This window comes from Falco peregrinus, chromosome 5 (assembly GCF_023634155.1).
Source record: "Falco peregrinus isolate bFalPer1 chromosome 5, bFalPer1.pri, whole genome shotgun sequence".
Taxonomy (NCBI): Eukaryota; Metazoa; Chordata; class Aves; order Falconiformes; family Falconidae; genus Falco; species Falco peregrinus.
Window position 1 is genome coordinate 67,893,375 of NC_073725.1, and position 21,948 is coordinate 67,915,322.

At 56.9% G+C, this 21,948-nt stretch overlaps 1 protein-coding gene across 17 annotated transcripts in view; it reads left to right on the plus strand.

The window, feature by feature from the left end:
• Positions 1 to 21,948, plus strand: part of TCF3 (transcription factor 3) — an 80,227-nt gene that overhangs the window by 50,426 nt on the left and 7,853 nt on the right. For 2 of the 17 annotated variants that reach the window (XM_055806800.1, XM_055806801.1), the window contains exons 6-19: positions 472 to 539; positions 3,816 to 3,945; positions 5,633 to 5,682; positions 10,259 to 10,361; positions 10,644 to 10,783; positions 10,977 to 11,103; positions 11,982 to 12,040; positions 12,761 to 12,839; positions 13,590 to 13,663; positions 14,106 to 14,309; positions 15,663 to 15,786; positions 16,283 to 16,448; positions 17,264 to 17,502; positions 21,323 to 21,467. In XM_055806800.1, coding sequence (XP_055662775.1) covers positions 472 to 539; positions 3,816 to 3,945; positions 5,633 to 5,682; positions 10,259 to 10,361; positions 10,644 to 10,783; positions 10,977 to 11,103; positions 11,982 to 12,040; positions 12,761 to 12,839; positions 13,590 to 13,663; positions 14,106 to 14,309; positions 15,663 to 15,786; positions 16,283 to 16,448; positions 17,264 to 17,502; positions 21,323 to 21,465 — 1,706 coding nt within the window. In that variant the 3' untranslated portion in view covers positions 21,466 to 21,467. Of the gene's footprint in view, positions 1 to 471; positions 540 to 3,815; positions 3,946 to 5,632; positions 5,683 to 10,258; positions 10,362 to 10,643; positions 10,784 to 10,976; positions 11,104 to 11,981; positions 12,041 to 12,760; positions 12,840 to 13,589; positions 13,664 to 14,105; positions 14,310 to 15,662; positions 15,787 to 16,282; positions 16,449 to 17,263; positions 17,503 to 20,538; positions 20,766 to 21,322; positions 21,468 to 21,948 lie in introns of those variants that run through there. The other 15 variants (XM_055806803.1, XM_055806816.1, XM_055806817.1 and 12 more) reach the window with 12 other exon arrangements.

Here is a 21,948-nt window from a genome sequence, read left to right on the forward strand (position 1 = left end):
AGCAGGAGCTCAGCTCCACACGCTGCTGCTCAGCACGTGCTGGAATTGTATTTCCTATTGTATGGAAAGCGCCCACAGAGTCTGGTCACTCATGCCTGGCTTTGCTCTGTCATTGCCTCTGCCAAATTTGCCTGGCTTTTTTTAATATGTCTGGAGGGAGATTTTTTATTTTTTTTCCTCTGGTCTGACACGGCCAGTTTCCACGGCCACAAGCACTTCCCTGCATTGCTGCAGTTTTGGGGTTTTGCTGTTTACGGACCAGCCGATCCCTGCTGTCTGTGAACTCAAAAAGAGCCTCCTGTTTTAGCCATGAGCTATTACGGGAGGCAGTCACCTCTGCAGACGGGTGGAGGAAGCTGCATTATGAGAGCAGGCTTCGCACCTCGGCGGGACAGCCCGCACCCCGAGGGACACACACAACCTCCCCTTCCCTCTTACACAAAACCTTGTCTTTTCTTTTTTGCACTGTAGGGAAGAGCAGTGAAAGAGCCTCGTACTCCACGTTTGGAAGAGACGCAGGAATGCCAGGACTAAACCAGGTAACGATAAAAGGCATTGAGATTTTTTGCTTCGTTTACTGGCTAAGCTGCTAGGAGTCTGGGAATGAAAAGCAACCTGGCGATATGCATCTTGCCCCTCTGCACGAGGTCCTGGAAAGCCTCTGCTCTGCTCAGAAACGTCTGTTGAGTGTCAGTGGTTTATGCAGGCATGTGTTGCTGGCTCAGAGGAGTTGTCAGAATTTAGAAAATGGGGTTGTAGCAGCTTCTCAGTTCTTTTAAAAACCTCTTCAGGCTCACTTCTTCTGTTATTGCTAATCCTGATTCTAGCTGATTTGTATTTAATCAGATATGACCTAGCCACGCTGCCCTCGGAGGGGGTGTCAATGAGTCGGATCCAAGCAACACCTTTCCTTGTGACAGGGTGGCTGCAGGCAGAGGAGCGCTCCAGGAGGCACTTTCTCCCTCTGGCTACTTGCCTTGAGGCTCTCGCTTTGCCTCCAAGCCCCACGCCTGGTGCTGCATGCTCCCCCTCCCTGACCAGCGTCCCCATGTCCCCCCACTCGCCGGATGAGGGAAGGAAGAATCTGCGAGATGGTTTCTGTGCCGTTGTAGCATCGGTTTGGTCGATATTGGGTGGCGTTTTGGTTTTATAGTGGTTCTGTTGCTGCAGGACCCGCATATCCACAATATGGGGGGAGACACGGCATGGGAGAGATCTGCCTCTTGCAGCAACATCCCTGCCCTGTTGGGTCACCCCATGTGAACCCTGGCAGGAGGACCAGGGCTGTGCCGTGGGGAAAAACTTGCTTCCTGTGGGGAATACCACAGGCATCAATCAGAGCCGGGGAACGCAGTTGACCAGCCCTGAGATAATCTAGCCTGCTGCCACCAGCATCCAGAAATAGTTTTTCGGGAAGGAGCGAGCACCTCCGCTTTGATGTGTTGCTGCAACTGCCCCGTCAGTGCCCGAGCGTGGCCCTGGGGAAACAGTCCCACCATTTTATTCAAGGGAGCAGCTTTTGGCTGGACAGCTTTTTATTTTATACATGTACACACACACATATTACAAGTTTTAATTTTACACAAATTTGTCATAATTTCCTCTTCTCTGAACTGAGGATGTTTCCTTTGCTGAAACAGCTGTGCTGGCTGTCTGTGCCAGAGTGGATTTAATTTACCACTGAAGCTGCTAAAACAAAAATGGGACAGATGCCAAGCCTTGCTTTTTAATGTTATGGTTTTGCTGGGGTTTCATGGAGGAGGGGGAGATATAAAGTAACAGAAATGGGGTGGGCAAGTGGTGCTGGGGGCTGGGAGAGGCCCTGGCGTGGGCACGGGGGTCCGGATCAGGTGGCAGAGCGGGAGACTGAGACCGTTTGATGTGGAGGGGGAGACAAAACCCCTCTTGTGTGGGGTGGTGGGAGGCGAGTGGGGCTGTCTGCACACTTCACTGTGGCCCCCAGAACAGTTGTTGCTTCTGGCTCCAGGTTTTTTTTTTTCCCGGGGGGTGGGGCATTGACCTGTTGGGTTTTTTTTTTTTTTTCCTTTCTGAAAAACTGGAAAATTGTCCAGTGGCAGATGCCCTGGATGGGGAGCAGTTCCTCCCCAAAATGCCTTCCTCGGGGGCAGAGCTGCAGCTCCCCCCTTGTTTAACCCTTCACCATCTCCGGAGGCATCCCCAGGGAGAGGGAACAGGAAGAAAATCCCTTTCGTTGGGAAATTGCTTTATAATCTCAGTGCTGCTCCAGAGATACCTGCTGGAGGAACTGGGCAGCAGCAACCCAGCCCTCCGGGATCTCCTCCAGGGTGCTGTGCCGCTTGCTTTTCTTGGCCACGCAGCTCCGTGGCGCGTAGCGGTTTCAGTGCAAAGGTAATATGACCGGTGGAACAGATTGCAGGAATTTCACCAGCTGTGAATACATGAGCTCCTCTTTCCCTCCCCAACCCCTTTCTGGAGGAGACAGTTTTAAAGCAGTGGGTTTTAATTTCCAGTTTCTCAAAAGCCTGAAATCCTCCTTTATTTCAATGTGTTGCCCTCGGAAGATGGGTCAAAGCGAAGCTTTTGTTACTTAAAGGCCGTTTGCCAGCCCTCTTAAATTCCATGCAAATATATTTAACTTGCTTCTGAGGTGAAAGGGGCGATGCTGACGGGTGTGCTCCTGGAGGTCAAGGCATACTTGCTCCATCCCAGGAGCCAGCGAGCACCCTGGGCTCCGGCTCCTGCTGCTTCCCAGCGTGCCCAAGGTCAGCTGGGATAAACACGAGGGAGGAATTTCCTCTTTTTAGAAAGAGGGATTCGACTTTTCCCTGATAAAATGCAAGAGAAAACCACCCCCCCAGAGGCATTGCAGCTCTGGACCCGCAGTGGGTCTGGCTGCACAGCACTGGGATGGGAGAGGAACCATCCGTGCCGGCTCTCTGGGCTGGGCTTTGCAGCTGGGAGGGCACTGGGAGAAGCACGGGGGGGCACTGGGAGAAGCATGGTCAGGTGGGCTGCTGGCTGCGTGACCTCCTGTCTCTTGTGTTTAGGTGGTGGAGGGATGTGACAGCCTCGGGGGCTCCTGCGTTTGCTGGTGGGCGAGCGCTGTGTTTGTCCTCTGCCCCGGCGGGGTCCCCAGCAGTGTCGCGAGGGGCAGGATTGGGGCTGTCTGGGGGTCCCCAGCAGCGTCGCGGAAGCGAGGGGCGAGATTGGGGCTGTCTGGGGGTCCCCAGCAGTGTCGCGGAGGCGAGGGGCGGGATTGGGGCTGTTTGGTCAGATGAACCTTTTGAAGATGGGTGGACGTGCTGTGCCCGCAGGCACCAAAGCACTGGTTGCATCAGAAACTGTAATCCCTTGTAAACTCTTTGTAGGAGTTTTGTCCTGAGTAAGTCCACGAGGCAGAGCAGGGAGCGCTGTGTAACGAGCCCCTCAGCCCGACAGTTGCCTCCTCTTTGGTTTTAGCAGACTGGGCCGATAGAACGGTCGGCAGGGTCTCATCCTGCCCCCGTGTCAGCGAGGTGAGTGTGGGACCACGATGCTCCCCGCAATGACACCTGCCAGTTTGCATCCTTGGTTTGTAGGGAGGTTCCTTGCTGGGGTCCAGCAAGAAAACACAGCTTGAAAGACCCTTTTTTTTGCTGCATATATATTCCCCCACTGCTACCCCCATATTTATATATTTGTTTTTCCTTCTGGCCCCTTGGCTTGTCTTTTCTATTTTCCCCTCAGCTGAATTTGTATGAAGGTGGCTCAAGGCAGCTCTGTTCTCTCCCAGTCACCATGGTGGTTTTCCAGCGTAATTACATGGAAGGGCTTTTCTGTCTCCTTGTTTGCAGACTGGTTTCCTGCCCAGTGAAATGGGAATCGCAAGTCCGAGCACGCTTTCCCCCACCGGGGTGAAAGGGGGGTCTCAGTACTTTTCTTACCCCAACAATCCTCGCAGGAGAGGTGCTGACAGCAGCATAGGTAAGTCGCTTCATGTCACCTTCGGGTGCCACTGCTCTGGTTTGTGCCACCGCTTGGTCAAGCAACCGCAGGGGCTGTTGGTTGGGCAGGAGCCCGTGTGGGATCTGCCTTCGGGAATGAAAGCGCTGATGTTGCCATATGTGCACGTAGGTGTGAATTTGGCATTTGCTTTTTCGGGGGGGGGGGGAGGGGGGGGGCAATAAAATATAAATATATAGAATATATATTAAAAAAAAAATTAAAATGGGTGTTTGGGCTCGGAGTCGTGTAGAATTTCCTTCTTTCTGGAAAATGTCAGATTAGGTGGAAGCAGCACAGGGCTTGAGGTTCTTCTAAAAACGCCTTCAGCCACGCTGCACATCAGTAGTCATTCCTGGAAAACCTTGGGCCACCTTTGGGGCTGGTTTTATGGCCGGTGGCCCTCCTGGGAGCCCCTGACCTGCTGCAAGCGAACGGGGCTGCCAGGAACAAGTCGCTCAGAAGCGGCGTGAGGTGGGGGTGCTCTGCCGGGGCTGGGGGAGCTGTGCCCTGGGACACTGCGTTTGCTCCAGCACCTCTCCTTGCCTACCTGCCGGCTTTGGTGTTCCACAGCAGGAGTTGCCCGTATCTGGATCTACATGGGAATAAGCCATTTTGCTTTTAATGAAAGCTAAGGTTGGATGTGAATTTAACTTCCGAGTGAAGACAAAAGCCCCAGTTCTCCAGAACTTGTGTTTCTTGTCATAGTTCCTCTCCGCACCCTCCAAAGTCACTTTCTTGCTGTTATTTTGGGCTTTCCCCAACAAATGAAACCAGAAGTGACGTATGTTACATGTATTTTTTCCAGTGCTTTTCAGAAAAAGGCATCCACTTTGATACTGGCACTTTAAAACATTGCGGCTTTATATTATCAGCCAGGAAAACGATTCTTTTGCATCAGGTCATTCTGTGTGATGAATTTCTCCTCCTGAGCTGCAACCTGGCAGAGTCCCTGGCTTGGCAGACTTGCTGTGTTAGCAGCCTGCACCCCCCGCACCTGGGGCTTTCCTTAATTACGAACTGAAAAAAAGCCCTCAAATTTTTAACCGGTGCTTCTTCCCCCCTGAGCCACTCAGCTGGGTGTTTACTCCCCCCACCTCCCTCTGAGCTGTCTTCCCCCCCAGGACCATGTGTCCTCCTGCGTGGGAGCTGGACCTGGAGAGAAGGGCAGGGGAGGGACTGGCCCAGGACAAGCGCCATCCGCCTTCCTGCAGCAGTGACGCTTTGCAAATGAAAATGCAACCCCATCCCTGCATTTGTTCTCTCACTGCAAACCCACTTCAAGTTAAATTGTTTCAAAAAAAAACCAAAAAAAAAAACAAAACCCCAAACAACTGAGGGGTTACTTATGGGCTCAGTCTCTTCCAAAGAGCAAGCTCAGCCCTCCTTTACACGGTGAGTGCCTCTTACCGTGGTGTTTTGGGAAGGGCTGCCCTGTGAACTCCGGTTTTGGGTGAAACCCACCCTTGAAGGGTGCAGATGAGATGAGGAGGAGAATTTCATCCTCAGACATTCTCACTGTTGATGATTCCTTGGCTATGGGGCATTTGGGATCTGAGCCCTGTTTGTACCTGTGTCTTCCATCCTTGGAGACTCGAAGCTGTAGCTTGTTTTCCCTCCTGCTAACCCCCTTCAAAAATTAGATCCTCTCTTCTTTTCTTTAAACCAGATGGACAGCCCAAAAAGGTTCGGAAGGTGCCTCCTGGACTCCCCTCCTCGGTAAGTGGCAGGAGCGTTTCCCCCACAAGTATCTCCTCCCCATTCCTCCATCCCCTGGGTGTCCTGGCTCCCTCTGCCACCAGAGCTGCTGGCCCTACGGGTCCAGCCACCCCAAACATTGAGGGCTTGGATTTTAGCAGGACGGGGGAAGGGTTTTCCCAACTCCAGCTTCCTATGTAGGAGAAATGGGGAAGCCCTGTGGGACTGCAGTGCCGGGGGACTGACTGGAGAGGTGGAGCGGCTGGTGGTGGCACCTCCCTGGCCAGAGCCCGCACCCACCACCTCCTGCCCTTGCTGGCTCTCGTCTGTTTGATGTTATGTCGTGAGTGCCCGAGTGAAATGTAATATTTTATGTGATCAGATTTCACTCCAGAAGGGAAACCAAACCAGTTGTAATGCGGGCAGGCAGCTGGGGCTGCTCCAGGTGTGTGCACTGCCTGGGCTGTTTTATAAGAAAGCCGAGCAGCCTGTAGGAATATCTTAGCCATGCTCTTGCGGCTGTTACAGGGGAATAAACTGAACAATGTCTTTGTGGCTAGAAGTAATGGGATCTCCAGAAAAGCTAATTGGAGTGGGCTGGAGGGTTCCTGCAGGAATATGGGAGCTGTCTGGCTGCGCGGCAGCCGAGGCTGCATTCCTCGCTGGAGCGTTTGCGTGCTTGCAGGGGGACGGGCAGGCTCTATCCTGCGGGCGAGCTGGAGCCCAGGCTGGGGCGGTGCTGGAGACGTGCCCTTGCCCGAGCACGTCATGCTGCTGGCTGCCAAAGTTGCCGCTGATGCGATGTGAAGCGGGTGCCCGCTCCCCCAGTCCTGGGGGAAAACCCGTGTGCGTCCACCCGTGGGGGAGGTCTCGTGCCATGCTGTTCCCTGCTGTTCCCTCGCTGCTCGCACAAAGCTTGGTCTGTGACCTCCGCTGTGGTTCTGCCTTTGGAAATGCCCCCCGAGATGCTGCTCTTGGGAGGATGGAGGGAGAGGAGGGTGCAGAGGGCTGCCCAGATGGGGTTTGCAGGCTGGAGGGTCCGTGTGGACCCTCGTTGTGCAGAAACCAGCCCCAGCCAGCAGCGCTCAGTTGCTCCAGCAATCTGTGTTTTAACAGGGAAAACCTGCGCCAAGCAGAATCTGTCGCGTTGCGTCGAGTTGGTGTGTGAAACGCAGGGCTTTTACATCCTGGTCGACATGTGGGGAAAACATCGCTCCCAACAAATGGCCCTTTATTGGCCTCCGATTTCAAAAGGTGAAGGGGCTCGCTGCCCCCTGTGCTGGCAGCGCCCTAAAGGGCCACGATTCCCAGAGGAAGAGCCAGAGCTCAGCGCCTTCCCTGTGCCTGAGCCAACGCTGCACAGCGGCTTTTCCAGCCCAGAAAGCGCTGGCTGTCGCCTCGGCTGCCCCTTGACCGCAGAGCTCCAGTTGTTGGTGGATGGGCTGGTGCTTGCTGCCCTCTCTTTGCTGTGACCTCCGGCTTCTCGGTTTGGTTTTTGACTTCCACACCTGGGGAGCAAAATCCGTACCGAGGCAGTGCCAGAAGTGCAGAGCAAAAGGAGTTGCCGGCCTCAAAGGCAGCGGATCAAAGGCTCTTTCTTGTCTGACTCGCCTGCGCAGGAGCCCGCCCCATGTTATCGCTGGACCCTGTGCAAAATAAATAGGTTAATCAGCATCTTATTAAAATAAAATGCTTTAATCTGTAATTCCCTCGCTGCTTTGAAACTCGGAGAGGTCAGTGGATGGAATAGTTGGGGGTGGCTGAAAGAGGAGTGATTCTGCCAAAGGCACCAAGAGGCACTGGCGGCGTTGGAGGCGGTTGAAGAGGGATGTGAAAGCGATGCCGGGGCTACGGGCAGGGGCACTGGGCTTGTAACCCACGGCCCTTTGGGGTTAGTTAGTGTGAAACACACAATGCGGAGCTGGAGAGCAGGGTTAGTGCTCGTGGCCATGCTCCCCTGCAGGCTGGCATGTCCAGGCACAGGACCTGGGGCTGGATGAGGCCCCCGAGCCCCCGCTGCACGTCGTCTGGCTTTGCCGGAGGAAGCTGGGGAGGGATTTTGTGCAAGTTGATTCCTGTAGGATTTTGTTGCCACAGTGAGTGTGGTGGCCGGGAGCCGTTTCAGCCTGTGAATTCACAGTCTGGTCACTGCTCTGTTTAGCTTTAGTCTGCCTGAAGTCCCACCCCAGTTCATGCATTTAAGCAAGAAAAGCAGGGAGGGGAAAAATAACCCAACACCACAAAGCCCTGCGAATCCCAGCACTGGGGCTTTTCATGCAGCTCTCTCGCCGCGCTGGCAATTTTAACCGGAGGAAATGACCTCACCTGGAGGTCCCCAAGGCCACCGCCGGCTCGGCCGGAGCTGCCGGCGCAAGGGCTGGGGCCACGGGGTGGGGAGGGGGGGACCTGGCACTGATTTACTGTTTCCTGCAGCGCTTGGCCGGCGGCCCCCGGCTCGGCCGGCTCCCCCACACGCGGCGGGGCTGGGATGCTCTTGGCCGGTGTGGGGAAGAGCACAGTTGGCTTTTCACAGCCTCCCCCCGCACCGAGTGGGGAAATGAAAGATTTGGAGGGGCCAGAGCCACTCCTGGGGTGAAACCTGGCCCCTGGGGGCCCAACAGGAGATGGGGGTGGGGGTGTATCTGCGGATGGGGGAGCAGGGTGGCGATGCAGCAAGGCAAACTCCCCCCTGCTTTGCAGTCCTGGTCCGCTCATCCCTGCTGTTTTATTCTTCTTATTTTTGCTCTGGATTTATTAAATGGATGTTGCAGCTCGCCGTGGCCCCCCCGCGCCAGCTCCGCTGCCGCACAGCTGCCTCGCGTGCTGGCCAGGTGCCAGCCCCTGGCAGATGGCGCGGGGCTATTAGACGTGCTTCATTCGATTCCCTGTCCCAGCTCCCGCTATTTAATCAAATTATAGGAAAAGTCAATTTACTGGATTCTTGTTCTTTGCAGCCTCCTCCATTCCCCTGCTCTCCCCGGCCGCACGCGCTGCCCACGCGCTGCTCCGTGTGCCCGCAGCACCCCAGCACCATCCTGCGATGCCACGCAAAGGCCGAGTGCCCTGATTTTTCTTTCTTAAGCGAGGGGTGAAGGGCAGCTGCCATCGTCTGTCAGGTTTTTCCCTTCCCCCTCTTTTCTTTTTATTTCTTCTTTATTTTCCAAGTTGCCCAGTCTCGGTCTGTAGCACCAGTGGCTTCCAGCTCCCCCTCGCCCCGCGGGGTCCAGTCGCCTGCTGCCCCAGAGCTGATGGGTGGCGAGGGGCTGGGGCTGCCCCTGGGGCTCTGAACCCGCCCAGCTTAGAGAGAAGCTGCTCTGAGAAGCAGGAACCTCGGCTGCCAGGGGGAAAATGAAGTTATAAAATGAAGTTACATATTTAAGTGTGATTGCTGGTGCTTTGCAGAGCTTTTTGTTTTGCTTTGGTTTTAACCAGATAGGCTAAAGACCCCTATTTTCTATTATCACCACCGCCCCCCCCCAAAAAAGAAAAAATCCTGATGTTTGGGGCAGTTACAGAAATAAAGAGCGATTTTGCCCCTTCTTGCTAGGTGAGGACAAGTGGTCAGAAGAAGCTGGCTGGGTGTGGGGAAAGAGAAACTGGGGGCAGGTTTCCTTTCCAAAGAGAGCTGTGTCTTCCAGGCAGAGCTGGCAGAGCATGCCCGGCTGGCCCCTGCACCCTCCTCTGCTTTCGTGTCTACTTAAAAAAACACGATTAGTGGTTTCAGAATGAATCAATGGGTATGAAAATAAGCTGTAACAAAAGTTCTCACGTAATTTTGAGTGGCATTTCAGTTTCTTTGTGTATTGAATTTCTGAGTTTAAAAAAAAAAAAAGTGTTTTTGCACTGGCAGAAGATGGTTTTCGGTAAGGGCTTTCTAGGATGGGTTTGGTTAATTTAGAAGAAAAAAAAAAGCTTTTATTTTGCTCGATATGCTGTTAAATAACATAGCTGAATTAATTAAATAACATAGCTGGAGAAATCCGGTCAGAAGCTGTCTGAGAGCCATCCCTTCCCATGTGACATCCCCTCTGAGGAACCTGCTCAGCCCTCAGCTTCCCCCGTGCCTCAGTTTCCCCTCAAGCAGGACGGGCTGATTTCGGTGAAGGGTTTGAGCAGAGGCAGCTGCTGCCGTCACGGTGCATGCAGCAGGGCCGGTGTGGGGGTGAGCAGGTCCCGAAGCCTCGCTGGTCCCCGTCGGCACCTTCCTTGGGTGCGGGGTTATAGCACAGAGAAACGATGGCTTTTGTGGTTACCCATAAAAAGTTACAACCGCAGAAAAAGGAACTAGAGCAGAGAGTTGAAACTTCTGCTGGCACTGCGGTGTGTCTTCTGCCGGAGGGGGCTGCGGGGATCCGCGTGGTTCCGGGAAGGCAGACGGGCTGTGTCTGCACCATGGCCCCGTCCCCTGTGCCGCTGCCGTGACTTTGGCTGAGCTGCTTTGGTGTCCTTGCCCCCCCCGCCTCGGCTTTGCTGTGGGACTCTGTCATCTGCTATAATGAATGAAAGCGAAGCAGCGTGGAGCGGGGTGGCCCATGGGGAGGATGTGGGGCCGTGGAGCGGCCGAGCACTTCTCTTCAACCTCTTCCGTGCCCCACAGGTGTATCCATCCAACTCAGGTGATGACTACAGCAGGGATCCAGCTGGATATACTCCCTCGAAACCTCCCAGCACTGTGTATCCCGGAGCCTTTTATATGGCAGGTGAGTTGTTACCAGCCCCGGTGTCCTGCGGGCTGCTCAGAGCAGGGGCTGCCTGGCCCATTGCAAACAGCAGGAAGAATTGCACAGCACTTGAGATGCAGGGAGCTTGGGGCAGGAGTGTTTGAGACACAAAGCAGCCCCAAAATGGCTCCGATCTGCTCGGTGGGTGATGCTTGGCATAGGCGGGATGTGGTGGGGACAGACGTGGCTTCTCAGCCTGGGTGGACTTGTCCCTGTGCGGGCTGCTGCCTCTGCCCTGCTCAGCTCTGCTTTTCCTTCCAGACGGGCTCCATAACTCGCCAGACCTGTGGAGTTCACCGGGTGCCATGAGCCAGTCGAGTTACGGTGCCATGCTGGGCAGCTCCTCCTCCCCGCTCCCACAGTCCAGCGGCTTCAACAGTTTACATCAGCATGAACGCATGGTAACGCGTCCCCGCGCTGCCCCGCGGGCGGGCTGGGGGGCTCCGCTTGGCTGGCCAGTGGCAGTGTTGTCACCTCGTCCCGGAGCTGTCGGCTCAGGGCGGCTGCCGACAGGGAGGACCTGGGTCCTGGCCAGATGCCGAAGCCTGGCAGCCTTTCGAGGGCACTTCTCACCCCTCTCCCCCTCTCTGCCAGAACTACCAGCTTCATTCAGGAGAGGTTAACGGCGGACTCCCCTCTGTGTCTGGCTTTTCCTCTGCCTCCACGCCGTACGGTGTCTCCAGTCATACGCCCCCGATCAGTGGCACGGACAGCATGATGGGTACGTACGGCCCCCGGGCGCGTGGTGGTCCCCAGCGTGACCCCCCTCGCTCTGCTGCCTTGCAGAGCCTTAACTGGAAAATGCAAACCTCAGCTGCCCGAGCCTGTGATGCCTGTGTCTGATGTACCAGGCACTATTTATCCCTTGCGTGTCGCCCGTGCATGGGGTGACTGCGTGGGGAAGAGGCACGGCGAGGTTATTGCTGCCGGACAGCTGGGCAGGCTGTAGGAGACAGGGTGCTGGCTTGAGGGTTTACACCTTGCTGGGTGGATCTGGGAGGAGACCAGGAGCTGTGACATTATCTCCGGGAGGTGCTGTGGCTTGAATGAGTTGCGGGAACAATTTGCACCTGCGTTGCGGGAAGGCGGGGGTATGTGTGAAGCTGTTTGGCTAAAACCGGAACAGGAATGCTTGTGCTGCATTTGGATACCATGTTAAACCCCCGAGTGCTTTAATCTCTAACCCTGCTGAACCTGTTACAAAACCTGTTATTGAAATGGATTCGTGTTCCCCAGGAAATGAGGATCTTGACCTTGATTCATAGAAAACCCCTTGTTTAGAGGAGGGGAAGCAAGTTGGGCATTGTAGGGGCTTAAGATGCCCTGTGAAAATGGGCTGTGCTGCAGCAGAGATACCTGATCGCTGTTGATGGTATGGCAGTTTTGACCCAGTGTCTTATAAAGACGTTCCTGCAGCCCCGTGGGTGCCCTCATCTAGGCTGCTCTGAGCTGGGCATCCGTTTAATTTTCAAGCAAAGCAGTAAGAGCAAGAAATTTCAGTCTCAGAGCAGATGACCCCAGAGAAGGGCTTGTTACGAGTGCCTTGTCCTGCTGGGTTTCTGGCACCCTGGCAGTGATGTCTTTGTCCTCTCTCGGCAGGTAACAGAGGAACCACAGCTGGGAGCTCAGGAGATGCGCTCGGGAAGGCACTAGCTTCAGTAAGTGTTTCTGCCGATCCTTGACGCTGATCCCTGTCCTGTTGCAGTGTTGGACCTCCCCTCTGTAACAGGGACCCCCTAGGCAGCAGGGAAGATGGACATATTGAGAAGTTTGGGTGAATTCACCCCAAAACCACAGCAGCCTCTGAGGAGGGAGGGTTTTCCCTGCTGTGTGCGCTGCCACCCTGTGTCCTGGTGCTGTGCAAAAGCACCTTTGGGCAGCTGGGGAAATTATGGTGGCCCCACAGACCCATGCCATGGACCCTGCTACTCATCTCGCAAGATGCAGCCCTCGTAGCAGGACTTGCAGGTCCCAGTAGTCCCGGCCCTGCATGTGCTAGTTCAGACTGGAAGGCACTGGTCCCACGGGGCTATCAGAACTTGAAGTTGCCTCTGTCCCATTCAGTGCAGGGACCTTTGCTTCGCCAGCACTATACCCTGCAGCAATTTTTTGGAGCTCTTGCTTCCTTCCAAGGTGGGACCTTAAGAACGAAGGCTGTAGCTGCAGGGGTGGCAGCAGTGGGGACAGAGAGAGACCCCAGCATTAATGGGGGAGCTGTGGGGGGACTGGTGGGCTGGGAGCTGCTGTGGATCTAGGAAGGGTCCTGTGGTCCCATCGTGTGGTCCTCACTGCACCTGGGCTCGGCGATGCTGCTGGGGAGGGGGAGAGCCATCGCAGGGGTGGGCGCTGCTGACCATGCCTTGCTTCTCTCGCTCCAGATTTATTCCCCCGATCACTCTAGCAATAACTTCTCGTCAAACCCCTCTACACCGGTCGGCTCCCCTCAGGGCCTTGCAGGTAGGTAAAAAACGTTGCTCTTTATGTAAAGGGGGATGTCAGGTTTGCCTTTGGGGGGGTCCAAGGCAGCGTACATCCCAGGTCAGCCCCAGACCCTCATTAAAGACACTTTTGGCAATCTTGCCAAATCCGGTTTATTTTTAAAAGCAGGAGAGTGAAGGGTAAGGACAAGCAAACTTGTAGAACTTGACTTAAACGTCTCCTGTGAAACTGTGCGTCCCTTTGCTGTAGTCGGTTGTAGCTTTGCCCCCATTCAGAGCTGTTCAGATGGACCCTGTCCACGAGTGTCCCGTCCCAGGGAGGCTGGGGGGGCTTGTCCGTGGTTTTGTCTCCCATGGAAGGAGCACGGTGGGAATGTGAAGCAGCCAACTAGTTAAAAACCATTTTCAGCACTCCTAGAAAGCTCTGCTGCCATCCAGCAGGAGAGGTCTCCTTTCTGCCCAGCACAGCTGGCACCAAAGGTCCTCGGTGCCCGGGGTGCGGAGCACTTTGCACCCCCCAGCCCGCTGCTCCCCTGGGGTGGGAGCAAGCACAGCGTGTGTGCTGGCTGCCCGCTCCCGGGGGTGACAGAAATTTAGAAACCTCTTGAGGTCTGAGGACCTGAGCTCAGTTTCCTGCTGAGGCAGAGCAGAGGCCAGCCGGTTGCGCCGTGCGGTGCCGTGGTGGCCTGTGCCCAGCTTGGTGGCCCAGCTTCCAGCCCCATCTAGCGGCAGCCAAGCCTGGTCCCAAGCTTTCCCCGTTTGTTTGCAGGCACATCCCAGTGGTCGCGAGCGAGCGGACAGGGTGCCTTATCTCCCAGCTATGAAGGGAGCCTCCACACTTTAGTAAGTGATGCTGCAAGACTTCTTTGCTCTTCCGTCCCTTGTGCACCTGGCAGTAAAGGACTTTGGGGTACATTCCTCTCCCCTAAACATCTGGGGCCTGAAGGAGGGTGGCCGGTCAATAGATGGACATGGTTAGAAGCAGCTGAGCGAGCTGGGCTCTGCTTCCCTGAGCCTTGATGGAGCTTCGCTGCCCTGCACCCACCCCCTGTGTATGGCCCGTGTACGTCACGTCTGGCCCAGCCAAACAGATTTGTGGCTGGGTTCTGCCTCCCTGTGCTGGGCAGTTCCACTTGTGTGACCCCTTGTGCCTTTGGGGGACAGCACTGCCTCGCAATAGCTGAGCACACGATTGCCCCCGGCCGTTCCGTGGCGCAGAGAGCTGCAGCAGGCGCCGGCTTTACAGGCGTTAACGTAGACCTGTTTCTCTGTCCTGTCCTTCAAGCAAAACAAAATGGAAGACAGGTTGGACGAAGCCATCCACGTGCTGAGGAATCACGCCGTGGGCCAGACAGCCGCCATGCCGAGCAACCATGGGGACATGCATGGGCTCCTGGGCTCGGCACCAGCCCACAGTGCCACCGTGGGCAGCCTGGGCCAGGCCTTCCCCGCCTCGGTCATGTCCCTGGGGAACAGGCACCCGAGTCTGGTAAGTGCGGAGGCCTCGTGGCAGCTGGCAGGGACATGCCAGGGACAGATGTCATGGGGTGCCCTGGCATCTGACAATGTTGCCCTTGGTGTGAGAATAGCTCGGTGTGGACCAGCTTGGGTCAGCTGTGACAGCTTTGAGCAGGTGACGTGCCCAGAGGTGCAGTGGCTTGCCACGTTCGTGCAGGGAGGGTTGAATCCGCACTCAGCGCAGTGGTGGCTCTAAGGCACAAGCCCACGTGCAGTTCATTCATGCCCCTTCTCAGGACAGGCAAAGGTGATGAAAGCTCTTCTCTCCCTGCAACGTGTATGGAAATCCCTCAGGACAGCTTCAAGCCATCCCTGGGGGATACAGGGAGAAGGAGGAGAGGGATCTGGCGCAGGGCAGGACTGCGGGTATAGAGCACCAGGTATCGCCAGGACTTCTCTGCTCTGAACTGTTCGGGCAGGCACCGCATCCTTCCGTGCATTTGGGGGGTGCTGATATGTGGGGGCTCATTCAGGCTCCAGGGAGCGTGGCAGGTCAGGTCCTGGGTGCCCTGAGCACGTGGATGCTGGGTTCCCGTGCTGGGCCACCACAGTACCCCTCTTGTCCAGAGGCTGATGACCACAGAAGCGCATTTTTGGCAGAGCTGGTTGCCTGCTGCAACAAACAGTAACTGGTCTCTAGTCTCCCTAGAGAACCAGATGTGCTTCCTTTCCAAACTCCCCAGACTCTGCTACTAAGCGATGAATTACCCGTGTCCTCTGTTGCAAACTGCTGCCGTCTGCATGCAGAAACAGGAGTGTTTGCGGCAGGGCTGGCTCCATCCTGCTGGTCCCTGGCCAGCGTAGTGCAGCCGGGGGGGGTGGGCTCAGAGGGACTGCCTGATGCTCCCCCTTTTCATCCAGGCCCTTCGGAGCGAAGGTCACGCTACTGGGATGTCCCTTGCTCTGGTGGCACTGGGGAAGTGGCAGAAACCTTGGTGCTTGATGGAGATGGGATATGTGCAGCCCAGGCAGGGTGTCCTCTCCAGTGTGCCAGCCTCATGTCCAGGCAGAGAGAGGCTTTTCCATGGTGGGGGGAGACAGCACTGATGGGGGCTTTCTGTTTGGTCCAGCTGATGTGCGGGGCACGGAGCTGCTTTCTGCAGTGCCCCCGCCGTGGCCCCGGGGGAGAGCTGGTGCTGGAGCAGGTTGGCTCTTCCCTCCGGCATGTCCACGCTCCGGGTGGTGGGAGTGTGCGAGGGGACACGCGGTGCCACCTCAGCCTGGTCTGCTGAGTCCTGCCCCTGTGCTCGGGGTGACCATGTCTGTGCCCACCGGCCGTGACACTCCCACCCCCTCAAGGCTTGCTTTGCTTGTTCTGCTGTAGGTGGGAGGAGGTCACCCCGAAGATGGGTTGTCCAGCAACCCCAGCATGCTCCACAACCACGTCGCGCTTCCGTCACAGCCCAGCTCGCTCCCTGACCTCAACAGGCAGCAAGACACGTACAGCGGTAAGGCAGCTCTGCACGCATGCGCGGTTGGGGCTCGCCTGCTGCAGGGGTGATGCAGGGCACCGTTAGGTCCAGCCCTGGGGGGAGATGGGTGCTCTTGCAAGGTCAGGGCTTCCTTGCAGCACCTGCAGGGCACTTTCTGCCTTGAGCTTTTTCCAGAGGTTTGAGCTACATGTTCCTGTCCCTCCTGCCAGCTGTGGGTGCACAGAGCCCCTGGGCCCTGCTCTGCTGGGGGAGGTTGAGTTGTCATTCTGGAGGGCCTGGGAGGCGTGGGGGAGAACAGGGAGTGGTGGCAGGGCAGAGGCAGCATCCCTCCAGCTCCTCTGGCTGCAGACAAGCGATGCAGGATGAGTCAGGGTGGCCACACGGGCAATGCAGGATGAGTCGGGGTGGCCACACACTGGCAGTGCAGCACAGCAGGAGCAGGGCCTGGGGACCCCCGAGCCCTCCGTGTGGGTTTGGCCCCTCCAACCATCGTCTGGCTCTGCTTCCTCAGCAGGCTTGTCAGGGGGTCTGGGACGAAGCAGCGTCTCCACAGGAACCAGCGAAATAAAGAGGGAAGAGAAGGAGGACGAAGAGAACACATCAGTAGCAGATAACTCGGAAGAGGAGAAGAAGGAGCTGAAACCCTCCCGGAACAGAACAAGGTGCTCTTTGAACAGGTCTCTCCCTTCACTTACTCTGTTACCAGGCTGGGGGCGTTTGGGCTGGGGTACAGCCACGGTGACCCACCAGGCGCTGGTAAAGCAGAGGGCTTGCGCCTGACCTGCACAAGCTGCACCCCCCTGCGTGGTCACTCAGGGCGTTGCTTGTGGCTGTGCATGGGAGGGACGGACCGAACGCTCAGCTTCCCTCAGCCAGGGGTGGGGAAGGCTTTGACCTCCTCCCTGCTCCAGGTCGTCTCCGCGGTCTGCTTCAGGCTGCTGTATCCTCTGTCACATCCAACCAGATCTGTGGCAGTGGATCAGGTAGAGTCCTTCCAGCGTGTGGGCTTGTCTGCAACCTCGCCATCGGCTCGGAGACCTCACCAGGGTGATGCTGCCCAGAGGGGCAGCGCCAGCTCCACTCCTGCCAGACCGCAGCCACCTCCTACCCTGGTGGTCTTCCCAAAACGCCAGCTTGGGACACCGGTGTTGGCCCCCTCACCTTCTCCGGGCCACCCTGCAACCTCCTGGCAACAAGCTCAGGCCTTAATCACATTGTTGTGGTTTCTATCCTTGCTGTTTAAAACCAAAACAAGCAAAGAGGCAGAAGAAGGGCCTTAACTGCTTCTCTCCAAAGTCACTGCGTGTCCCCGTGTCTGTGTGTGGGGCACTGGGCCAGCATGTCCTGGTGGGAGCACGCAGGGTGCAGCGCCCCGGCTTGCACGGGGCTTGGCATCTCGGTGCCTCAACATGTGTTTCTTTTCTGTGAGTTGACCAGTGCTGAGAGTGCACGCGAGGAATGTCCCTGTCTCGTTCTTATTTTAAACCATTAGTCAAGATGAGGATGAGGAGGACGATCTTCTTCCCCCAGAGCAAAAAGCCGAGAGAGAGAGAGAAAGGAGGGTCGCCAATAATGCCCGTGAGCGCCTGCGGGTCCGTGACATCAACGAGGCCTTTAAAGAGCTCGGACGCATGTGCCAACTCCACCTAAACAGCGAAAAACCGCAGACCAAACTGCTAATCCTACACCAGGCCGTATCAGTCATACTGAACCTGGAGCAACAAGTTAGAGGTCAGTGAGGGTCCCGGAGTGGTGATATTTTACGTATCTGATCGGCACGGGGCTGTCTGTCTGTCTGTCTCCTGTGACGTGCTGTGGTGCCTCGCACTGTCTGTCTCCCCTGTGGCCTTGAGTTCCCAAGGCTGTTGATGTCTTTTTTTTTTTTTTTCTCTCCTTTTTTTTTTCTTTCTCCCCCGTTCCCCCGTCCCCCCCATCCTCCCCCGTCCCCCCCTTTTTTGCATCCCTGCTGTTCTTTGTTCCCCACTGCCACTCTGCGTGCTGCATGCTGGTCCCAGAGGGGGCACCTGCGCCGTCCTTGCTTTCCTGCAGCCAGGCATTTTGCTCAGCTGCTTGGCCAACAGAATGAGGGGGGCGGCGGGGAGGGGGGGGCGGCAGTTCAAACCCCAAACCCAGCAAATCTGCCAGAGGGGCCCAGATCTGACGTCTCTCCGAGGGCTGCTCCAAGCACAGAGCCCATCTCTGCCTGCAGCTGCAGCAGCAGTGAGTGACGCCCTGTCCTCCCTGCCCGCTCTGCGCTCCTGTCCCCACCGCTGCACCCTAGGTTGGTGGGCACCCGGCAGACCCCTGGGGATCGCTGGAGCCGTGCGAGGGGCAGGGGACGGAGACGCTGAGCCCAGGGTTGAGCAGCCCTTGCTGCCTGTACAGCCAGGGCTCCGGTGCAAGCTGGGAGCGCTGCCCATCGCTAGCAGAGCCCGGAGCTGCAGGCGTGTGCATGCAGGGTCTCCCCCTGGCCGGGGCATGCTCGCTCCCTTCCCCGGCGCGTGTGCCCATCTCTGCCGCTGGTGCTTGTCCTGGGTGCTGCGTCCCAGCGGGAGGGGAAGCGGAGGCCTTGGCTTCCTGCTCTGGAGGACTTTGCTGCTTTGTTCCTGCATCCCGCAGTGCATGCTCCCGCTCCCGGCCCGCTGCTGCTGGGGTGCCGTGGCAGGTTAACCCCCTTTCTCTCTGCAGAGGCTGTTGTAACACGCATCGGTGGTTTGTGCCTGGCTGTGCTTCTCTCTGCTGGCCTCTGCTGTTGCATTGATGTTGGAGTCCTTTGTGCCTCTCTTCAGTTTGTAATTTTTTGCCTTTCATAACATGTATATTTTTTCCTGTCTCTTTTTTAATTTCCCTTTCCTTTTTTTTTTTTTTGAGTTTTTATTTTTTGGTTCTGTTCTTTCCGATCTCCTACAGACAGTCCCCAGCCGTGACCTCTCGGTGGTCCCACTCTCTACCTTGTACTTGCTGCTTGCGGATCGAGGCAGGAGCCGAGGGGCGGCGGGGGGGCAGGGGCTAGACAGAGTTGGCACCGTGTTCACTTTGGTCTCCCACGCTTGTCCCTTTTTAAACCCTTCTTGGACGCAGTCGGGGAAGCGAGCCGAGCCCCACGTGCTGCCGGCAGCAGGCAGATAGGGTGCCCCTTCTCTGGTGGTTTTGGCCTTTGGGCTGCTTTGCAGGAGAGAAGCCGACCCCCACGTCCCCTCCTGCAGGGCTGCTGTGGGAGGGGGTCATCGGTCCCCGTGTGCCATGGGCTGCCAGGATCCTCCTGCTGCCATCAGCGGCTAATGGGGTGTGAAGGGACAGGTGAAGATTGAGGGGTGTTGTGGGGGTCAGTGCCCCCTTTGAGCAGGGCACAAGCCAGCCAAGGCACCGCACGTCCCTGTAACCCAGAGGACCCCGCACGGCAGCGCAGACCACCAGCAGCAGTTGTTGGTGGCAGGGAGACGGCTCCATCCTGCCCCGCTGTGGCGTGCAAAGCGCTGCTGGAGCTGTGTCTGCACTGCGGGGAGCCGCCAGCCTGTGTTCGGAGGAACGAGCAGGGCAGGCTCAGGTGCTGGGGTGGCTGGTGGCTCCGCTCCCCCTGGCCACCCTGGGCGCGCTGGAGAGAAAGTAGCGGTGCCGGTCGGGGCACCAAGGCAGTGAGGAGGGGACACGGGCAGGGACAAGGTAGCAAGGAGAGGAGGCAGGCAGGGGCAGTGAGCACAGGCACATGCTTGCCTGGGGAGCCCTTGCTTTGCTCCACGCAATCGGGCACCGCCTGGAGGCTCTCCAGCCCCCCCGGCACACCCAGGAAGGCTCTGATGCTGCGGCCCCTCTTCGCTGAAGGCTTATCCCCGTAGGGCTCCCCTGGAGCCAAAGGCCAGTCTGTCCCAGTTCCAGGTCTCACCCAAGGACCCTCCTCAGATAGGTGTCTTTCCTGCAAGAATTTTTGCTCTGGGGGAGAAGGTCGTCTGTACAGTAAATTGGGGTTTGGAGGAGATGGGCTGCAGGTGAGGCCATGGTTTAAGATGCTGCCAGCACGACTCTGCCTTCTGCCCTTGTCACTGCGTGTTTTGGACACCCCTGGGGTGCTGCCAGTGGTGGGGGCTCTCCCAAAGCTCCTGGCCGTGCCTGGAAAAGATAATCGCCCCCTTCCAGGGTGATTTTAGCTGTGGTGAAAGACCTGGATTCAGTGTCTGTGCATCTGAGACTGACCCTCAGCAGCAGCCAGGGCACTTGGCTCCTGCCCCTGGTGCTGCCCCCCAACCCGTAAGAGGGTGCCAGGCCAGGCCGCCTCGCACGGCTGCCCCAGGTGCCTTCCTTGGGAGGATTTTGCTGCAGATGGGATTTTTGAAGGAAATCTTACAAAGAGGGATTTGCTTTCTGTCAAAAAGTCTTCCCTTGGGGGATGAACCCGATGTTTTTGGCTGAGACCACCCCCGGAACTTATAGTTTCAAAGCAAAAATGAACAGGAAGGCAAAGTTTTGCAGAGGGGAGAAGGTGTCGGTGTCGATCCTGCATCCACTGCCCACCCTCACCCCCGGCAGCACCCTCTGGCCCCGTGGCCGCCTGGCCCCGTACTGGCAGCACCTTCACGTGGCTCGCAGAGGCAACACGCAGCCCAGAGAGCCTGGGCTGCTCCAGAAAGCACCTGAGACCAATTGGCTTTGCAAAGTGAGGCTGTTTGAGCCGTTTCCAGTGGACACCAGAAGCACTACCAGCACGGCAACGTATAGCCCCCCTCCTTGGTACCACCCCCCTGACTAATCCCTGTGGTGCTATGAACCCAGCAGTACAGACGAGGCCTTGTCACTGGAGGACAAAGATCTGAGGGACCGGGAGAGGAGAATGGCCAATAACGCCAGGGAAAGGGTGCGTGTGCGGGACATTAACGAGGCCTTTAAAGAACTGGGACGCATGTGTCAGATGCACTTAAAAACGGACAAAGCACAGACCAAACTGATCATCCTACAGCAAGCGGTGCAGGTCATTCTGGGCCTGGAGCAGCAAGTACGAGGTATGGTACCAGCTGGCAGGTGCATTTCGGGGCCTTTCTCTTCCCCCCACATCTCTGTGTGCGTGTGCATCTCTGTTGTGACTCCTGCTTTCGGCGCGAGGTCGTGTGTTTGCATTGTCAGCAGCACCCTCGGCTGCACCACGTGGCAAGCTGAGCTTTCCAAAGCCCCGGCCTGGGGTAGATTTGAGGCTGCTCTGTCCGTCTCCCCTCATGCTTAATGGGGAATTTGGCACCTGGATCCCATTAAGCAGCTTTGGAAAACTCAGTCCTGGGCCCCGAGAGCTGGCTGAGGCACTTGGGGGTTTTCTGTAAGCAAGCACATGTTTAAATTGGCACGGTGTTTCAGCTGGGCAGGGGGTTTTGCTCTAGCAGGGGTCCAGCCAAGTTACTGCAGCCGCTGCAAGGAGCAGCTTGCACTGAGGTTGTTTCCTCGCATGGTCCCGTGTGTCTGTCCTGGGACTCTGTCCTCGCTCTCTCTTTGGGATGCTGTTACCATGCGCGACGCTGTTGCCCAAACTGAGGTTGCTTCCTTCCCTCCCTTGCTGTTTTTGGCATAGAGCGCAATCTGAACCCTAAAGCAGCCTGCCTGAAGCGTCGGGAAGAGGAGAAAGTGTCCGGAGTAGTAGGAGATCCCCAGATGACACTTTCAGCTTCACATCCTGGTCTAGGAGATGGTCACAACCCTGTTGGACACATGTAAAGGTACCGTCCCCCATCGCATGATCCCAGCACCCTGTTGCAGCTCCAGCCTGCTGCCAACGCACGCTGCTCTGCTTTGGCTGCTCAGCCCCATGTGCTCAGCACCAGCCAAGTCCTTCTTAATTTGCTATAAGTAAATGACTTGCACACGCATGTCACTTGCTCATCCGTGGACATCCAGAGCCTCTGCCCCACAGGAGAGGTGCAGCCATGTAGCCAGGACGGAGGGTTTCGGTGCTCCCACCATCCTGAGTGAGCTCAGCTCAGCTCTGCTCTGCACCTCCCAGCCCTGCCACAGCTGGCTACTGGAAACCAGCAACTCCTTTGTCCGATGGCTCTATGGGAGGGAATGGGCAGGTCCTAGAAATGCCAAGAGAGACACAGAAGGTGACATTCCCCACCCCCCAGCAAAACCGTGGCAGGTGCTGCTGGGCTGTCTGCATTTGAAAGGGAACATGGTGCGTGGCCAGGAACAGCTGAGCCT